The sequence below is a fragment of the Syngnathus typhle genome, linkage group LG8 (assembly GCF_033458585.1).
Source record: "Syngnathus typhle isolate RoL2023-S1 ecotype Sweden linkage group LG8, RoL_Styp_1.0, whole genome shotgun sequence".
Lineage (NCBI taxonomy): Eukaryota > Metazoa > Chordata > Actinopteri > Syngnathiformes > Syngnathidae > Syngnathus > Syngnathus typhle.
Window position 1 is genome coordinate 12,224,784 of NC_083745.1, and position 17,373 is coordinate 12,242,156.

At 46.6% G+C, this 17,373-nt stretch overlaps 1 protein-coding gene across 6 annotated transcripts; it reads right to left on the bottom strand.

Moving 5' to 3' along the window:
- Positions 1-371: 371 nt before the first annotated feature.
- On the bottom strand, positions 372-16,977 carry rtn4a (reticulon 4a). 6 transcript variants are annotated; one of them, XM_061284610.1, is made up of 9 exons: positions 16,235-16,977; positions 13,493-13,543; positions 10,960-12,756; positions 4,104-4,311; positions 3,422-3,560; positions 3,281-3,350; positions 2,525-2,571; positions 1,554-1,612; positions 372-1,195 (listed from the first exon to the last, which is right to left on the bottom strand). In XM_061284610.1, exons 1-9 carry the CDS (start codon positions 16,746-16,748, stop codon positions 1,153-1,155), a joined length of 2,928 nt encoding a protein of 975 aa, XP_061140594.1. In that variant the 5' UTR covers positions 16,749-16,977; the 3' UTR covers positions 372-1,152. The 6 variants fall into 6 exon arrangements, with proteins under 6 accessions (XP_061140594.1, XP_061140595.1, XP_061140596.1 ...); XM_061284611.1 differs by lacking the exon at positions 10,960-12,756 and having other exon boundaries at positions 16,235-16,973; XM_061284612.1 differs by lacking the exons at positions 10,960-12,756; positions 13,493-13,543 and having other exon boundaries at positions 16,235-16,973.
- Between the last annotated feature and the right edge of the window lie 396 nt (positions 16,978-17,373).

Genomic DNA, 17,373 nt, shown 5'->3' on the forward strand with positions numbered 1-17,373 from the left:
GTGATGGGTGCCAACATTCATTCTGATTCGAGGCAGCTAATTCACTTTTCGAAGCCTGCTCAAAGCCCAATTCCAATCACAGCCCCAACATTATTCACAAATGTTCTTTTGTTGGCGGCTTTCCTTTAAGAACTGCGCGTTGTGTCGGGGGATTCCGTGCAACAGCAATGATTGTGCTGGTGGCATTTCTTGTTCTCACCTTTATTGGAATGTGCCAAAAATAACATTTTTGAAAATACGGGCAAAATTGGGTGCTTTTTTTTCTTTTCACCAAACAAGGGCCAAAGGGCCAATGCTGGAGCACCACTTGGGTTGCACATGTCTGGATGCCAAGATCAGGCTTGATGACAAAATGAGGCGGCGATAGCGGCTTGTTGTTCGTCGGTTATTCTAGAAGCTTTATTGGTGGATAATGTTTACATCTCACAATGCATTCCACAAACATTTTCTGGTCACAAAATGAAGTATGAATCACACCATTCAAACAAACGCTGGACGTTTAGAAAGTTTTGCGCTCCACATATATTATGCCATTTTATGCCTTGCTTGTTTTTCATGTCATATTGAATGGAAACAATTTCTTCTGAATGTGTTCCTTCCATCACTACACAGCGGCCATGACACCAAAACCACAGCTGCCAAACGTTTTCTAGAAAGGTGAGCCTAGCGAGTTACTCAAGCCATGAAGATGACTGATGAAATTGATGACGTGTTGGCAAATGCTCGAGGCCCCGCCCACCCTTCGCTATCCTTTGCAATGCAAACATCCTCCACCCAGAGGAGAAAGAAGTCAGCTGGAGAGGCAAAAAAAAATCTGGCATCTTCATTAACTTTGTTTTAAATAAGTGTCAATCGGCAGCCACAAAAAAAACAACCTGGGGAGTGTGTGACATGTCCCAGGGAAGCAAGGGGGGGGGGGGGGGGGGGGAAGACTTACACATATCAGGCAGACCTTTTCTCTTCTTCCAGGAACGCCCCAAAAATTTATACGTGGGGAAAAAAGTTTCATGATTTGACAAAACCTTGGAACGACACCTCCTCCCTAAACCCCACCCCAAATGTGGACATAAGGCCCCCCCTTTCCTTTTCCTTTCTGTGCTGTCCACCCATCCAGCCAGCCTCCTCTCCGCACTTTCCTGCTTCTCCTTCCTGTCACTCAGCTTTACGTTTCATCCCAGGAACTTTGGCCTGGATCCTGGAAAACAAGTAAATAAATCCAAATTTCAAACTGTTTCACTGTCATGTTAAAAAAGAAAAGAAATAGTCTGTTTTGCCAATTTTTTTCATTTATGGCATATTTCTTTCAACTTTGGTAAACAGTTCTTTTAGTTTCAGTCACCTTTTTATTATTGTGACTATTCTGTCAATTTGAATTCACTGGATTTTCATATTGCTTCTCTGCATATAACAAAAAATGCCAATCTATTGAGCATTATGTTTATATACACGTTTTCTTTTTAAAAAAAGACATTTTCATCCCCAACAGGAAAGACTTATTTTTCAGAAATTACCAGTATTATTTGTTTTGTTTGGCAGAACCAAAGTCGACTTACTTTCCAACGATGCCTTTGATTTGGTTGTTGACGAGCCCCAGGTAGTGATCAATCTTAGCCTGTTACAAAAATAAAAATAAGGTTAAAAGAAACACAAAGAAGAAAAGGTGGACAAGCTAAGGTTAGGCGTGCAGGGCTGAACATATGACAATTTATTTGATCTAAATCACAGGTAAATCATATTGAGTAGCACGTGAACTGGCTTATGTTCTAGCGTGCTTTTGCAGGCACGCAGGAGACAAAATGCACAAGTGACAAGAATGTCAAGATGATTTTGGGCCGCTGTCAAAACTCTGCTGGCTGACTTTTTCATGCCAGGCCACTACCTCTTGAAATGATGAAACTTTTTTGTTGCGTTGGCAAGTCTTTGCTGGAGCTGGACGGGCCTCGTACGCAGACTGTCCAAACTGGGACTAAACCTTGATCTAGGCCAGCATTCATTTCTACAATGTCGATGTTGGGAGCTAGCCCACTTTGGTTTTCAGGGGGGTCCCTTTCATCAGCTTCATTGCCCCCAAGTCACTTTGGAGAGAGCCAAACTGACGACACACAACCGATGCTCCGTGACATTTTTAGCCACCCATAGCGACATCTTGAGGACAACGCAAGTCATAGCCTACATGCGTTTTGTTGCCCTCAGCTCCGCATAGAGCTTCATGTTTGCTTGTACCATTTACAACTCAGCTACTTTTCTTTTAGCATTTAAAACTTGAGGAACTCAAACCGAAAGCAAAGGGGTAAAAGGTCAAGGTCTCTGATTGGCTGTTATCTCGCCTGCATGTGGGCACCTTCTTTTTCTGTATAATAGTGGCTTGCATAAGCAGCAGCAAATTAGCGCCCTGCACTGGTATTCATGTATTGCAACTGGGAGCACACTTGATGGTAAAAGACGCACACACCTGGTCAACGACCTGAAATTTATAGTGATGTGTAATTGCAATGGCACGTTGTCGTGTGTTCAGAAGTCTTACCTGGTGTTTTTCGTAGATGATCGGACAGCTGAAGGCTCCAATAACAGCTAAGTAGAAGGAAGACCAACAAAATTGTCAGTCCATAATGTTAGTGTCACAAAATGCCTTAAACAAGTCAGCATACAACGTGAGACGTGTAGGGTAGATTTGTTTTTTTCAGTTGGAATTTGTTCTTGGAAAAGGCAACTTTGTGCTTGAAAAAGTTGTTGGATTTACAAAAAACAAAAACAAAACCAGAACGGGCTTGCGGGGAATTTGTTAAATTCCGTTCTTTGTCTTTTTGGTAAATGTGAAATTACGGAAAAAGTAGCAATCGAGGAAATGTGAAATTGTTCCCAGGAAGTCCTAAGTGACATCCTAAAATAAATTTAGATTCCAAGAAATTGCTATCAAACGTTGTGTGATTTGGTGAGGGGGCGTTTCTTAAACTTGTAAATTGCTTTCAAAAATCGCAGATGAATCAGGTAAAGGTCCCGGTACGTTCATAGGACACGCCCCGAATGCAGACTGTCCGAACTGGGACTAAATCTAGATCCAGGGCAACATTCATTTGTGCAATGCCAATGTTGGAGCTAGTCCCCTCTGGTTCTTAGGGGAGTCCGTTTCATCAGAATCACAGTTGCAGGGCAAATATAAATTAAGTACACACAAGGAATTTGTCTCTCACTGAATCGATTTCATCTGTGGACAAATTGTGGCGGCGGGACTCAAAGCTCAGCCAAGTTGCCTTGTGTCAGTCGCCGACGTTCTGCTCACCCAGAATAACCAGCGTGAGTCCGTTGAACAAAGCGCCCACGTAGGTCAGGATCCACATCAGCACAGCAAACTGCAGAGGCGCAAATGCCTTTAAGTGTCGTTGAAAGTGGGAGAAAAGGGACGCAGAGGAACAACTCGCACCTTGATAGAGTCCACCAGGTCCTCGACCAGGAAGAGACGCCTCAGCTCGCCGACTGTCTGGTTGATTTTCTCCAGGAGGACGTCGCTGTACTTGTGCACCGTGTCCTCAGGCAGCGCCACCTCGCGCTCCAGGTACTGCCTGCGGCCCCACGTCAAGACGTTGCTCAAGATGACGTTTGTGTGTGTGCGTGTTAACGGACGCGCCCGTAAGCACCACCTTCCGAAAGGGTGGCCAAAGCGGGGCCTACGACCCACAAACAGGCCGGCTCCGCTCTTCATTTCACTTTTCTCTCCCTCTAAATCATTTTTTGATTCTACACTCTTTGTATTGTTAAAAATAAAATCTTGAACTCTGCGACATTCATGAGAGTAAGGAAAGAAACCCAAACAATGTAACGCAAGCAGGGAGCCGCACCCGTTTCAGCGTGAACCCTCAAACCAAAAACAAATCCACGTCCGCACATCGTCATTTTTCTTTCCTACAGTCTACGAAAACCCATTCTTTTAAAAACAAGGTAATCGATCAATGCTTGCCCTGGTCTAAGAAAGGGAAGAAAAGTTTTTTTTTTGTTTTAACAGATTAAGGGCATTCTAATGGAGACAGATCAACAAACTGACCAGTCCCAAGCTTGCTCGCGGAACAGAAGTGTTCCAGGGGGGTGGCGCGGCGGCCAGCACTTACTTGAAGGGGTGTCCCTCGTCGGACTTCTGGATGGCCTGAAGGACACCTTTGTAGATGCGGAAGCAGACTGTGACGGAGAGCAGCGCCAGGCCAATGTAGGAGAACACACTGACGATGCTGCACACGGTTAGTGACAGCAGCAGCAGCAGCGCCGCCCCGAACACCGCACCCGTTGTCTTCACATCGCGCCAGTACACCAGATCCACCACTGGGAAAGATGCCAACCAACCCAAAAACAAAACCAAGCAAAACAGCACACCGTCAACATTATCATTTGGAGTAATCACCGAAGACTGCAACTAATAATGTGCGCAGTTAAGTGGTTTGACTTCTGCCATGCTCATAAGTCAAAATGCTAGATCATCTTCCTGCGCCCAAATGAAAGGGAATGTCATTGTGTCCCAGCCTTGTCTGAAGGCAATTAATTCATGGAATAATCAATAGAATAATAAGAGTGACAACCTAACATGTTGTGATGTATATTTTGACAAGGAAAAATGTCACTCCAATACTTTATGAAAAGGTTTCTGAAATTACATAATTAAAAAAATATTAAACCATTTTTGTCACGACAACATTTATTTGTGCCAGTGGGGGGTTCAGCAACAGCCGGCTGTTCCGGGAGACCTCTCAATAGGCAGCTCATCAATGCGGCACTATTAGTCATTCTATGGAGAGAATGAACAACCATGACAGTGAGTACTGTTCCATGTGTTGCCGCATTGTTTATTTTCAACCTGTCAGCAGTATGCAGCCTCAAGGGTAGTAAGGTTTGAAACATGAGGTGCAGCTATCAGCTTTCTCTTGGAGTAAACTTCAACTGCGAGTGCCAATAATTGACGCCTTGTTGATGCAAATCCACACTTTTTGCAGATTTGTACTTCAGCATTAGTACCAAGGCACCTGACGACGATCCACTTCGTTCTAAAGACGCGACAACAATAACGCCATGGAGAGCGCTCCCGGGAACAAGCGGTCACAAAACTACTTTCCTCTTCTTGTCGGCATCACAGAAAAGGATGAGTGAATAAATAATATCCGCAGACCTGAAAGCGGCTCAAAATGCGGAGGCGGCCCACAGGTGGACAACGATGACGAAAGGGGGAAGAAAAGAGGCGGTACCGCGCGGTCCAAATGTGGCCGCTTATGGTCTCGGGAGGGCTAGCACCGCCGAAGCCCGGGCTAAAAATAGAGCCCGCATAAGCGAGCTCAGCCACGGTTGCTGATCCCGCCGGTGTGCCGCGCCGGGGGTCATTTTGTTACCATCCTGGTCAAAACCATCGCGAATCACCCACCGCCTTGTGGACCCAATCACCCGGCGGCGGACGAGTTATCCAGGGTGGGACAAAACATCTTGCCGTCCTGTGCCATGACCTCCGCAAGAGAGGGGGGGTTGATCGGGGTTCTGACTGACCCGGCCGGCTGCCGCTCTTCATTCGCCTGCACGCACGCCTCGGCGACACAATGGCAAAGCGACCGCTCTCAGCGACTATACACGAGCCTAAGACTGAATCAAACGTGCCGATTTTACTGACCCTGCTTGGCGTCCATGTTAAACCTCTGCGGAAACACGCAGCTGCCACCCGGACGCTCCGCCCACTACCTCACGACTGCGCACGCGCGGTTTGGCGCATCTCGGTAAGAGATGCGCGCGCTCGTCTGACGCGAGAACGGGACGCGCACATGCGCCGTTGCGTATCTCGCGTCTTGAATGAGAAGCTTCGAGAGAGAGAGAGAGAAGGCGGGAGAGAGCGACAGAGAGTGGGGGGATGGCCAAACGTTTGTGCTCAAGGGTCACGTCGGAGTTAAAAAAATAATAATAAAAAATGAACACGGCATACCGAGGTCAAGGTTTGAATTTAAATGCGTTTACGCTATTTAAAAAGTTTTATTTTCAATGTTTCCTTAACTGTACAATTAATTATAATGAAAATGCATACATTTGTTTTGTTTTACTCCAATTGTCAGACGAACAAAGCATCTGATTTCAAGTCCATTATAGCACCATCCACTGGATGTTGCCCAAATCTGCAAAACATTCTGTGCAAGGCAATACAATTACACTCGATAGTCACTGCAATGAAACATTTGACATATTTTTGTGGACGTTAAACAAGTGGCCTGGCAAAACAAGGGGCAGCAGAATGGAGAAGAGAGGCTCAGATCAAAAACATTAAGTATGGTGTGCCACCTTGTGCTGCTGGAGCCCATCTCAGTTGACTTGGGGCAAGACCCCAGGTCACGAGCCACAGACTACCATTAACACCAGCTAATGTTATAGTTTTTTCTTTTTTTTGCCTAACATTTGTTTTTTTCAAATACGGAAGGAAGGCTAAGTACCCAAACTGAATTGCATAGAAATTCTCCCGATCATAGTTGACGCCTTTCAGAGTTATTTTACAGACAAACGTGTAAATGTCTCTTGTTCATGAGAATGCCTCTTGTTCACGAGCATGCCTCTGAAAGGCTCGTACCTCCCCTTCTGCCGTCCACCTTTGGACACAGTGCAAGTGCGGACAAAGGTCCCAGGCTGGATGTTGCAATGGTAACCAACAACTCCCGGCTCTCGCGCGCGCACAAACGCATGCAAACATGCACAACTGTAGAAGGAAAACTTGCACAAGCAGGACACATTTGTTATATGCTACTGGCTAACTGGATTGCTTACTACATTGGCGCTATAGTTCACGTTGGATGAAGTCGGACAACTAAATCAGTCATTGAACACTCACAATCCCTTTGACGAAGCATCGCAAAGAAGCATACGACACGAGTGCAGTAAATCAACGACAGGCGTGTCGACATCATTGTGACAAGAAGTGAAGCAAGATAGATGTCGGCGCACCGAGGACAAGACAAACAAGAAGTAAAGCAACCACAATGTCTGCATACCCTGCTGCCTCCAAGCAGCTTTGCTCGTGTCTGCGTGTGCTGTCTGCATGCCAGATGCTCACAAGCACACATTCCACATGAACTGCCGCTGCCACTGCACTGGCAGCGAGGAAGAGGGAAGAGAAGTCGGGTGGGGAGGGGCAGTGTCAAGTGAGCAGTCAGCTGATCGTCCGCCCCCAGCGCTCTGACGCAGCAACAAAAACAGCCTCGGCCCTCTGTTCATTCTTTAGCAATGAAAGCAAGCCCCCCCCCCCCCCCCCTGCACCCTCAAGATGACTCTTTCTTTAACACGCTGCCCCAAAAATAGGCAGACACTTTCTAATGTCTTCACTTGACTACTAATCATCCTCAGCAATCTCCAACGTTGCGACATTCTTTTGCGCAACACTCTGACAAACAGCACCACAAGCTCACGCTTCTTAAACAGGCTTTCACTTCCGGCCGTTCTCAAAGCTTTGCACTGACTTGCTCATTCACCTCCCGATGACACAGCAGGAGGAGCAGAGCAACTTGTTACTTGGACACAGCGGCCGGGGATGGAACCCAGATCCAACGGGTTAGGAGACGACCACTCTTACACCGCGCTGCCCATTAGAGCCGGGAGCGCCTTCTTGCGTTTCAGCACTCGGCTGTTATGTATTGGGACTAGGAGTGTAACGATTCATCGATACACATCGATTAATCGATAATGCTCTACGATTTACTGGCATCGATGCTAAACGTAAACATCGATTTATATCGCCGTGTTTGACCTCGGACATTAGACGCGACTTTACTTTGAAATCCAGTTCATTGTTGCTTGCTTCCTCTTTCCGGGAGCAGTGGGCGGCGTGTTCTGTTGTGAGCAGAGCAGGCACGTGAAAGGGAAGTCGACAACTAGTATGCGGCTCCTGGGCTGGTGCTATGGCTAGTGTCCAAAAAGACGAGGAAATTTGCTCCCCTTTACGCTTCAAGTCATTTGTTTGGAAGCACTTTGGATTGCAAAGAAAAGATGGCTCAACAGACAATACACGTGCAGTTTGTAGATCCTGCCATGCAGTGATCAAATATTCAGGGACCACAAATCTCGCCGCACATTTAAAGAAAAAACACGACATCAAAGTTCAGTGTTAAAATAAGCACTTTGTATACTACAATACTCTTGTAATTTCCTAGATAAAGAGTTTGCAGTACCTTGTTGATTTTGCGTATGAATTGTTATAAATCAGGATATTGTTCTATATTTTTTATTAAAAAAAAAAAAAAAAATCGATCGTAGAGCACTATATCGCGATATATCGTGAATGAATCGCAACAATTGGGACGCCTTAGGCCCTAACGCAGGGGTGGGCAAACTACGGCCCGCGGGCCACATCCGGCCCACGGGACCATTTAATCCGGCCCGCCAACCCTGAATAAATTGTATTATTAAACATTTCTTTGGGTCATTTTGCCTGCAATGACTGCGTTTCCCCAGTAGATGGGGACCCGCTCGCCTGCGCATATACTACCGGAAGCCGTGTCAGAAAGCTCGGTGCACACTCACAAGTGCGTGTACTTACTCAGTAGTACGGACATGGCGCACTCGCACTCTATTTGTATCAGTCCCGAATTTAGAGCGTGGGCTGTGACAACAGCATTCTTGTAATTCGCGCGCTGAGCTTTCAGATACAGTTTTACGCTAAAGCCACCCACAAATCTTCCCCTGGAATCCTTCTATTAAAATGAGTCGCCCAAGGAAAAGCAAGGTGGACACAGTGCCGAGTGTTTAAAAAAGAGTGGCCAGTTTGGCTCGACGTACGCGACGTGACGTTCAGCCACATCAACCCGTCACAGATCGAGGTAAACGGACAGACACCTCGGATCTCTCCTATGAATTGCCACAACAAATTTTACTCCAGACTATGACGCACTAGCAAAAAAAGGAGACCAACAACACTGTTCCCACTGAAAAAGAAGGGGAGGCTCTCAAGTTTGTTGTAAAAAAAATGCATTTTGAATATGATTTGTACACATAGCAGGGATTGAAACTAGCGACTATTCTCATTTTCAAACAATGCAGGATGCTCAAGGAGATTGATGCACCACCTGTTTGCGACTACCGTTTTTTTCCATGTCTAATGCGCCCCCATGTATAATACGCACCCTAAAAATGGCATGTTGATGCTGGAAAAAAGCCTGTACCCATGTATAATACGCACCCAAATTTTGACTCCTACTTAAGTCCGTGAACGTAAAATTATTTCAGAAAAAAGATCATCTTTGGGAACAACCGGATGTTATTCTGCCGGTCATTATCACTGCGCATGCGCTAGCATACTCAATAGCAAAGAAATGTTTCGGATTTGTGTAGGGTACATTGTGACAGCAAACGAGCAGGTGATCTAGCAAGCGTCTGATACGAGAGCATTGTGTTCGTATGGAGCGTGTTTGAAGTGAACAGCAGAGAAGAAAGCACATTTGTAATGGCGGCCTCCGTATGATATCCGGATTTAAAAAAAAAAAAAAAAAAACATTTCTTTTTTTTTTTTTTTTGGTACCCATGTATAATGCGCACCCCAGATTTAAGGACAATAAATTAGTTACATTTTGCGCATTATACATGGAAAAAAACGGTAATCTTAACCTGTAAAGTTCTTAAGGCTTACTTTAAGGAAGTGTTTCCCGTTTCCTCACCTCTGTTACCAGGTGTTTGTGAGTTAAAACTCTGCTCTTATTTTCAGATACCCCTCACCGTGTTGCCGTTTTGATTACCGTATTTTCCGGACTATAAGGCGCACCTAAAATCTTCTCAAAAGCCGACAGTGCGCCTTATAGTCCAGTGCGCCTTATATATGGACTAAATTCAAACTGTCCCGAAGCATTGTGTCATGAAATCAAGCATAAGTGGCCTGCTGAAGACTATGAATCATGAATCAAAAAGACTATGGATCATTATTTTGTGATTATAAAGTCATTTGTTGCATCTGAAGTTGAAATAAAAAAGATAAAATGGAGAATGATTTGATTTAGATTAAAAATCTGACATGATGCATTAATGGTGCGCCTTATAGTCCGGTGCGCTTTATATAAGGATTAAGTTTTAAAATGGGCCATTCATTGAAGGTGCGCCTTATAGTCCGGTGCGCCTTATAGTCCGGAAAATACGGTACTTTATTTGGATGTATGCTTTCACCGATTCTTCAAGATGATATATTTCGTCAGAATGTTTGCCGTTTGATGTGATATCATAAAATAAACATCTTTCATTAATCTGACCTGCAGGCACTGAAGTGATGTTGACTGTTATTCATAATAACAGTGTCGTATTTTATGAGAATCACTGATAGCAGTTTTTAGTGGGTTTTTTTTTTTTTCAATGCTGTTAATAAATGCATTTGTTTTCAAAAAAACTCGTTTGGAATATCCATGCTTTACCACCTACTGAAGGCCAAAATCTTTTATGAAATGACCTTTACAGGTCGCTTATATTACTTCACACAAATACTACGTCCATCTGCTTCTGGTTCGGCCCTCCGGTCCAAATTTAGAACCCAGTTCGGCCCGCGAGTCAAAAAGTTTGCCCACCCCTGCCCTAACGGGTTAACCGCTTCAAAATTGTTTTTGGAATAAAATAAAACACAACCTTTTTTAGGTGATGCGTAGGCAGTATTAGATGCAGTTAGGAAGAGGGCAGGTATGCTCTCTTTGTCACAGGCCTAGATGAGCATTGTAGCTCATGTAGCTTGTGTAATAACATTTCAACTGTTCTGTTGGATCAAAAGTGCCAAAAATGAATGGGTTCAACAAACAAAAGAAATGCAAAAAGCGTGGATGGTCTAAAGTGAAGGAGACATCATGGAGATTGTGATGGCAATAACGTAAAAAGAGGGAGAAACCAAAGAAGAACAAACGAGTGATGATAAAGCAAATGAAAAGTGAACGTGGAAGGGGGCGGGGCATGATAGTGGTGGTGGTGGTCCATGCCCAAAGACATTTTGTTTACCTGCCGAGATGTTCACGCTTGGCATCTTGAACAGTTTGCTGCCCTCCGCACTCTTCTGTGGCATCGCCTCTTCGGGTTTAACAAGAGCGGAATGGACGGGCTTGGTTTGGGATGGCGGCTCTTGAACGCTGAGTTTGTCCAGCTCGGTCTTGCTCTTCTGAGAAGCGGACTGGGTTAGGAGTTGGTACGAGCTCGGACTCTGAGCTCCTGCAACCGTTTCAGGAAGAACTGGCGCAGATGCACAAAGTGAGCTCACATCCTCATCCATGGGGATCTCTGGGGCATTGGGGACGGCCAACGTGGAAGTCTCAAGAGCCTCAAGAAACTCATCAATGACTCCCTTGGGTGGTCTCTCAATGAATTCAAATTCTTCAGACGACACCTCGTGCTCAGAAACCTCTTCAGCCACCTCGGGCTCCTCCACCCCCATGCCGGTATTGCTCTTCTCCACCTGGAAGCCGGCAGGGTTCTTGGCCATGGCGTCCAGGACTGGAGACAGAGAATCTGGGGTTGGCGACTCCGAATCGGAATCTTCAACGCGGGCTTTCGCGCTTTCAAAGTCGAGACGCTCAAACATTTCCGTCATCTTGGGAGAAACGTGACTTGAGAAGCAATCTTTCTGCTCAACTTTAATAGGTTGTTCTACTTTCACTGGGGATGTTTCCTCAGCCTCTTTGACAAAATCAAACGCACCAAAACTTTTCAGGTCATCATCTTTTGCTTTGTCTGACACTTTCACATCCATCTCATCCGCCATCTCCTTAAGCAGAGATACTTTAGCCTCCAGAGCAAAGGGGTTTTTAGCAGACAGGTTGATTGGGGGATTGGGTGACTCCATCATCCTACGCTCAAGAATGGGGCTCTGTTCCTCTGGGCTTCCCTCAGAGGAGCCAGAGTCCAGTTTTTCAGGGTTGAGTGGGGAAGACTTCAGGATGTCTGGAAGCGACAACGGCAGAGTGCCATCCTCTTCCTCCTCTTCTTCTTCTTCATCATCTTCCTCTTCCAGACCTGATGAGAAATGGTCCACTGGCCGCATGAGGGAATCAATGGTCTTCATGCCCGTCTCAAATGTTTTCCCCTCATCGAAAAATGAAGGCGGTCTATCCTGGAGTTCTTCAGGTTGTCTGTAATAGACAAGATCTGGAGTGGGAATCTCTGACACTTTCGTGGCCTTGGTGTCAGCTTCGGATTCCCTAAAGTTGCAGGAGCTACTGTCTAACAGCGGGGGAAAGCCCTCAAATGGGTTATTCTTCTTCCCTTCCAACATCAAGTCGTCATCTTCATCTGAAGAGTTGCTACGCAGCTCTTGCTCGTATACGGAGGAGCCAATGGTGGCGGCTTCCTTGGAAAAGGAATCCATAGAGACCTTAGAGTTGTCTTGCGATGCTTGGAATGGTGTATCCCAGTGCTCTGTTGGGTTAGAGGAAGCAATGTGAGACCCGGCAACTGTCTGGGGGGTCACAGGGGAGGCTTGCGAACTTGGATGCTTCTCCTCAGGGGAGAAAGACACGCCGCTGTCTTCACATGGAACGTCAGGCCCCGGCTCTTTACCTAAGCTCAGGTAAGGACTAGTTAACTGACTTTGTCCACCCCTATTCCGACTATGCCCGGGTCCAGGGTCTTTGTCGTCATCATCCTGGGGCATTTTCTTGCCCTGAGCAGACAAGGAGCCTTGGAGTACAGAAGATCCTGGAAGATGGGGTTGCTTGGGGCTCTCGGTCAAAGAGAGCTCTTCCAGGGAATCGGGGGAGTGGAGAGGGGAGATGGGAGCAGGGGAATCACCCTTCTGCCCAAGTTCTTGAGAAGAAAGGGAGGTGGGAGAACGCAATACAGCACATATCAAAAGAAACTCCACTGTCAACAGTAGATCCCAAATTGAAAGATTTTTGGAGCTCAAGACCAGACAAGTGCTGCTGAAAGCTCAACTGTGGTTTGTGGACATGCTCGTGGACGCCATCGTGACAATTTTTTTTCATTGGTTTCTTGCTGAGACAACTCAAAACATTGGACTACTTTATAGCTAATATTCAACCTTAGTGGGAAAGTAACCCTAACGACTGATGAGAAATCCTACAGCTTGTGATCTTGGAAGGTTTTTGAGGCCAGTGATGACCCTCCACAGATGAGACTTTGCAGCATTTGTCTGGGCTCCATCAACACATACGTGTTGGTACACAATGGTCGCTCAATGTCTGTCCCAGGTCTGGCGCCACTAATCCATGTTAGGTGTGGCTGACAAACATTTGTATACTGATTCTGTTCAAAGCGCAATACATGAAAATTAACAGCTGAAATGTCTTTGAGAGCATTGAAGAGAACCATTGGCTACATACAGACTACATTTACTGCCGACAAATGCTAACAGTCACAAGAACAATGGCACAATATCATGGGTGTCTCATGCTGCAGGAGCCTACTTGTGGCATGCACTAAGGTTTTTTTTTTTTGACGGAAATACAGTGGCAACGACAGTACAGTGACAACAAACACAAAGAGGAGGCGGTGGGAAGACAAAGGAGCAGAAAGAACTTGCCTGTAGGGAATTGCATCAGAGGCTGAGGCTTAGGAGGAGCAGAAGAAGCATCTGCAGGAGAAATGACAGAAAGCGGCAGAGTCCAAAATCAGTCAGCAGAAGTGAACCGAGCGTCAGTCTTTGTCACGTAAGCTTGAGTCAGACCACTTCCTGACTCATCAAGCTCGCAAATGGGACGTCCCCTTACAGCCGTGTCCTCGGCGGAGACGAGAGGGGGACAAACGAATGCGCAACGAGGGAGAAACAAAAATGGCAATATTAAACCCGCCGGCAAAGATCAAATCTCCTTTATCTCAAAAATAATTTGGTCAACATCTGACCTTGTGAAGCTCAGTTGCCAGGCCGGGCCAACATTTTGCTGCATAGACAATACATCATCTCTATTGTCAATTCCAATGACTCAGCGCATTATGAGTCAGCAATACGCGGACCGTGACAGTGTTAAAAGTTGGACCCGAAGGCAAGATGTTCTGGTCTCATTTGGTGGTCCGTCTGTTTGTCAGCTCCTGCGTATATCAGGACGGTAACCAACAGGACCCGGAAATCCCATATGTGACCAGGACACGGCAGACGATAAACAATCCAAGTAATCCAACTGACCCGACGCCTGGGTGACACACTCTGATGGATGCCAGTGACCCAAAACAAGCATGTAGGTCAATTACAGCGCCTGTCGTTCAAAGTTACTCACAAGAAACAACAGGAAGCACAGCTTGAGTTGGCAGATCAGACACTAGAGCATTAAGGAGCTTTGAGGAAGTCAGAACCGCACAACCAAAATTTTCTCCCGTAGAGAAAGCCGTATAGGGAACTTCTACGTGTCCAAATGTAGCAACTAAACCCAAACCAAGAATTTGGATTTGTAGTTGTTAGGCCAGAAGGTGGGAATAAAGTTTCTGGAAAGGTGCGCTTCTAACTGCTCACCAAGACATCCGAAGGTCGATCCACGAATGCTTCGGTTTGCAACACATTGACAGAGGGCGCCAGAAATAAAAACAATTTCATTTTGTCTGAGAGCCCATCAAAGTCAACATTTTAAGTCTAGACAAGAGCAACACCTATTGAGTTCATTGTTATTTGCTAAAGAGAAAAGGGGCACTGGCAATTATAAAATGAAAAGATGTAAACCAACAGTATTTGAGAAAATGAAATGGATTTAAGCTAAAGATGCTAAGTGAAGCCTAGCAGCGTCTTTGTTCAGAACGGTTGCTGTTTAGTAAATCAGCCGGCCCCGCCCTGACTCGCCCCCACCCTCTCTCTCTCTCTCTCTCTCTCTCTCTCGTACACTGCAGGCTGGCGGACAGGCCAGCAGGCAGACAGGCTTTTTCCATGCCTCCAGGACCTTTTGCCTCCAATTTGCCTAATCTCTTGTACAAAGTCACCTTGCATCCAACATATTACACAGATTAATTTCTTCATTCATTTTGCCCCCGGACGCTCACACTGATCACAACAGAGCATCTCTGCTAACTATCAACTTTCGGGGTGGTCGTTAAAAGGGGGTGATTTGTGACACGGGCAGATGATGAACGCTAACACAGCTTGGATGTAGCCACAAGGCACAAGGGCAGGATCTTGGTGTTATCAGGGAGGGGATGCTGGCAGAAAAAAATGGGTGGTGACGCCTAGAAGATTCTTTTGTTGTGACTAATCTAATCATTGGGCTTCCTTTATCAGACAGCCCCACGTCTGAGCCAACTGACATGACTTGCACGTTGACTCTAAAGTAACAAAATTCTTCAGCACCTGTCAAAAGAGCATAAGGACAAGATGGCAACGAGCAGATATGTGAAGGAACAACCATGAGCTCCCATTTTAATGGCCAAACGTCAAGCTCCTTGGGAGTGACCGGCACCTGCGTCAACTTACCCTTTGGGGGATAGGTCACATCTTCACTTATAAACACGAGGAAGATGTTTCTATTCCCGGTACGCAAGTGCTTTAAGCGTTTATATCGCTGTCGTTTTGCTAGGAGTGCCAGAAAAGGGGCGATTCAGCTTGTCCAACAAAGGAACTAGGTTGGCGCTAGCATGGGGGCTGGCAAAAACAGATGGACGCTGCTCATCAGATCAAAAAATTGTCTTTGGGAACATGGGACATGAAGTTTATTCTCTACTACTTAAACGCATCAGATAGAATGGGAGTGTGAGAGAATGGGAGATTTTTGGCCTCAAACTACCCAATGATGCAGCACACATCCTGCGCATCCAAACAGGCGGGCCGCGTCACAATCCATCAGCCCAGGGCGGACGACGTCCGCAAACACAGGTTAAATGCTTCCCTTTCCTTTAACTTGACTTATCCCCCCCAAAGTCCCTAGCTTACTGTCATTCGCTGTCAACACTCCGGCTTTTTGTCACCGCAAATAATCGTCAAGCAAGCACGGCGAACCGACGATTACCCGCAAGCTAAACAGCTAACTGGCTAAAGCAGCAAGCTCAACCGTCGAACCCACTAAATTAACCTCATTAGAGATGTTTGCGCAAACGTTAATGTTCTCCCAACCAGCCCACCTATGTGACTGAGCCCCGTGCCCAGCGGGCTGTGCGAGACTTGTCCAGACGTCAAAAAGCGGAATCAATTGTCCGAGCTGGCGTCCATTTCGCCCACAAAATAATGTCTCGGGTCGCTCGCCCTCCAAAACACATCAAAACGCACAAAAAAAAACAACCAAACAAAAAACCCCATCAAACCGCCACCTGGTGGATGACGAGACGTCTTTTAACGCGCCTGGATACTCACAAGATGTCGGAGCTGGCTGTGTGTGGGACGCTGGCTGCGCTGCGTGTGCGGGGGATGGCGCTACTGGCTGGGCTGGAGCCGCCGCGGGGTGGGCGTCGCTCTCTGGACAAACCTGTGGCTCCGCTTCACCACTGGCCTCGGGAGCTGAGGGCGTGCGAGGGAAGCTGGAGTCTGCCATTGATTTCTCCCCATCATCCTCCTCCTCTTTCTCCTCCTCCCCTTCTTCGTCCCTCACTTGCGGCACCGGTTCCGGCTGCGGGTCCAGTGAGGCGGGCTCCTCTTCAGGGGTTTCCGAGAACCAGTGAGTCTCACCATCTTCAGCCATGTGCCGCTCCAGGGCGACCTGGGCTCCGCCGACTAAATCCACGATGTCGTCCACGTTGAAGAGGTCCTGCTTGGGCTGCTGATCCAGCGGCACGCCGGTGTAAAGTTCGGGCTCGGCCTGATAATGGTGGATCTCGTCGCTGAAGAGAGCCGAGCTGGACGACACTTGCTGATCCTCGTTGTCTGCCATCTTTCTTTGTCCAACTCGGGTTAACAGTAAAGTTTCAGTGGCGCGCGCCTGACAGAAAAATCCACTTCTTACACTTCTTAAGAACTGCGAGGTCGATTTTGACGCTCTTGTCGCTGAAGTGTTCCCTGGACGCCAGACGCAGACAAAGTTTGGATTTGGACTCTTTCAGCACACGGACAGACAGTCAAACCCGAGTCTGGACGGGAAGCGCCAAGTTGAAGAGGCAAAGAGGAGGACTTGTTCCGACCAATCAGAGTCCGATTACACCTTGTTGACATGCAGACTGATCAATCAGGCCGGTCCACTGGTGGCCGCGCCCATCGGGGGCGGGGACTCGCCAGTAAATAGAGAAGTTTGCGTTAGTCAAGCGTTACACAACATCATCGGCAGTGAGTTCACCACTCCCCCAGCAACGCTTTGTAATAAGGCAAAGAAGACGTGGCAGGCAGAGAACAAAGCTTAGCTTATGATAAACTTCATAGTCATAACATACCTCAAGTATCTACGAGGTCATAAAATGCATATTGCATTTAAGTCCAAAGCAGTCGCAAGAAACGCCATGTCTTTTTCCACATGTACACTTAACACTTGAACCCAGACGCAAACATTGGGGGGGTAAGCAAGT

What these genes read in the sequence shown, in the direction of transcription:
- rtn4a (XM_061284610.1), bottom strand. Translation starts at nt 16,748, where the DNA reads ATGGCAGACAACGAGGATCAGCAAGTGTCGTCCAGCTCGGCTCTCTTC. An exon ending in TCATCTACGAAAAACACCAG is followed by an intron (nt 1,613 to 2,524) that starts GTAAGACTTCTG and finishes TTTTTGTAACAG; the next exon opens with GCTAAGATTGATCACTACCT. An exon ending in ATCAAAGGCATCGTTGGAAA is followed by an intron (nt 1,196 to 1,553) that starts GTAAGTCGACTT and finishes CTTGTTTTCCAG; the next exon opens with GATCCAGGCCAAAGTTCCTG.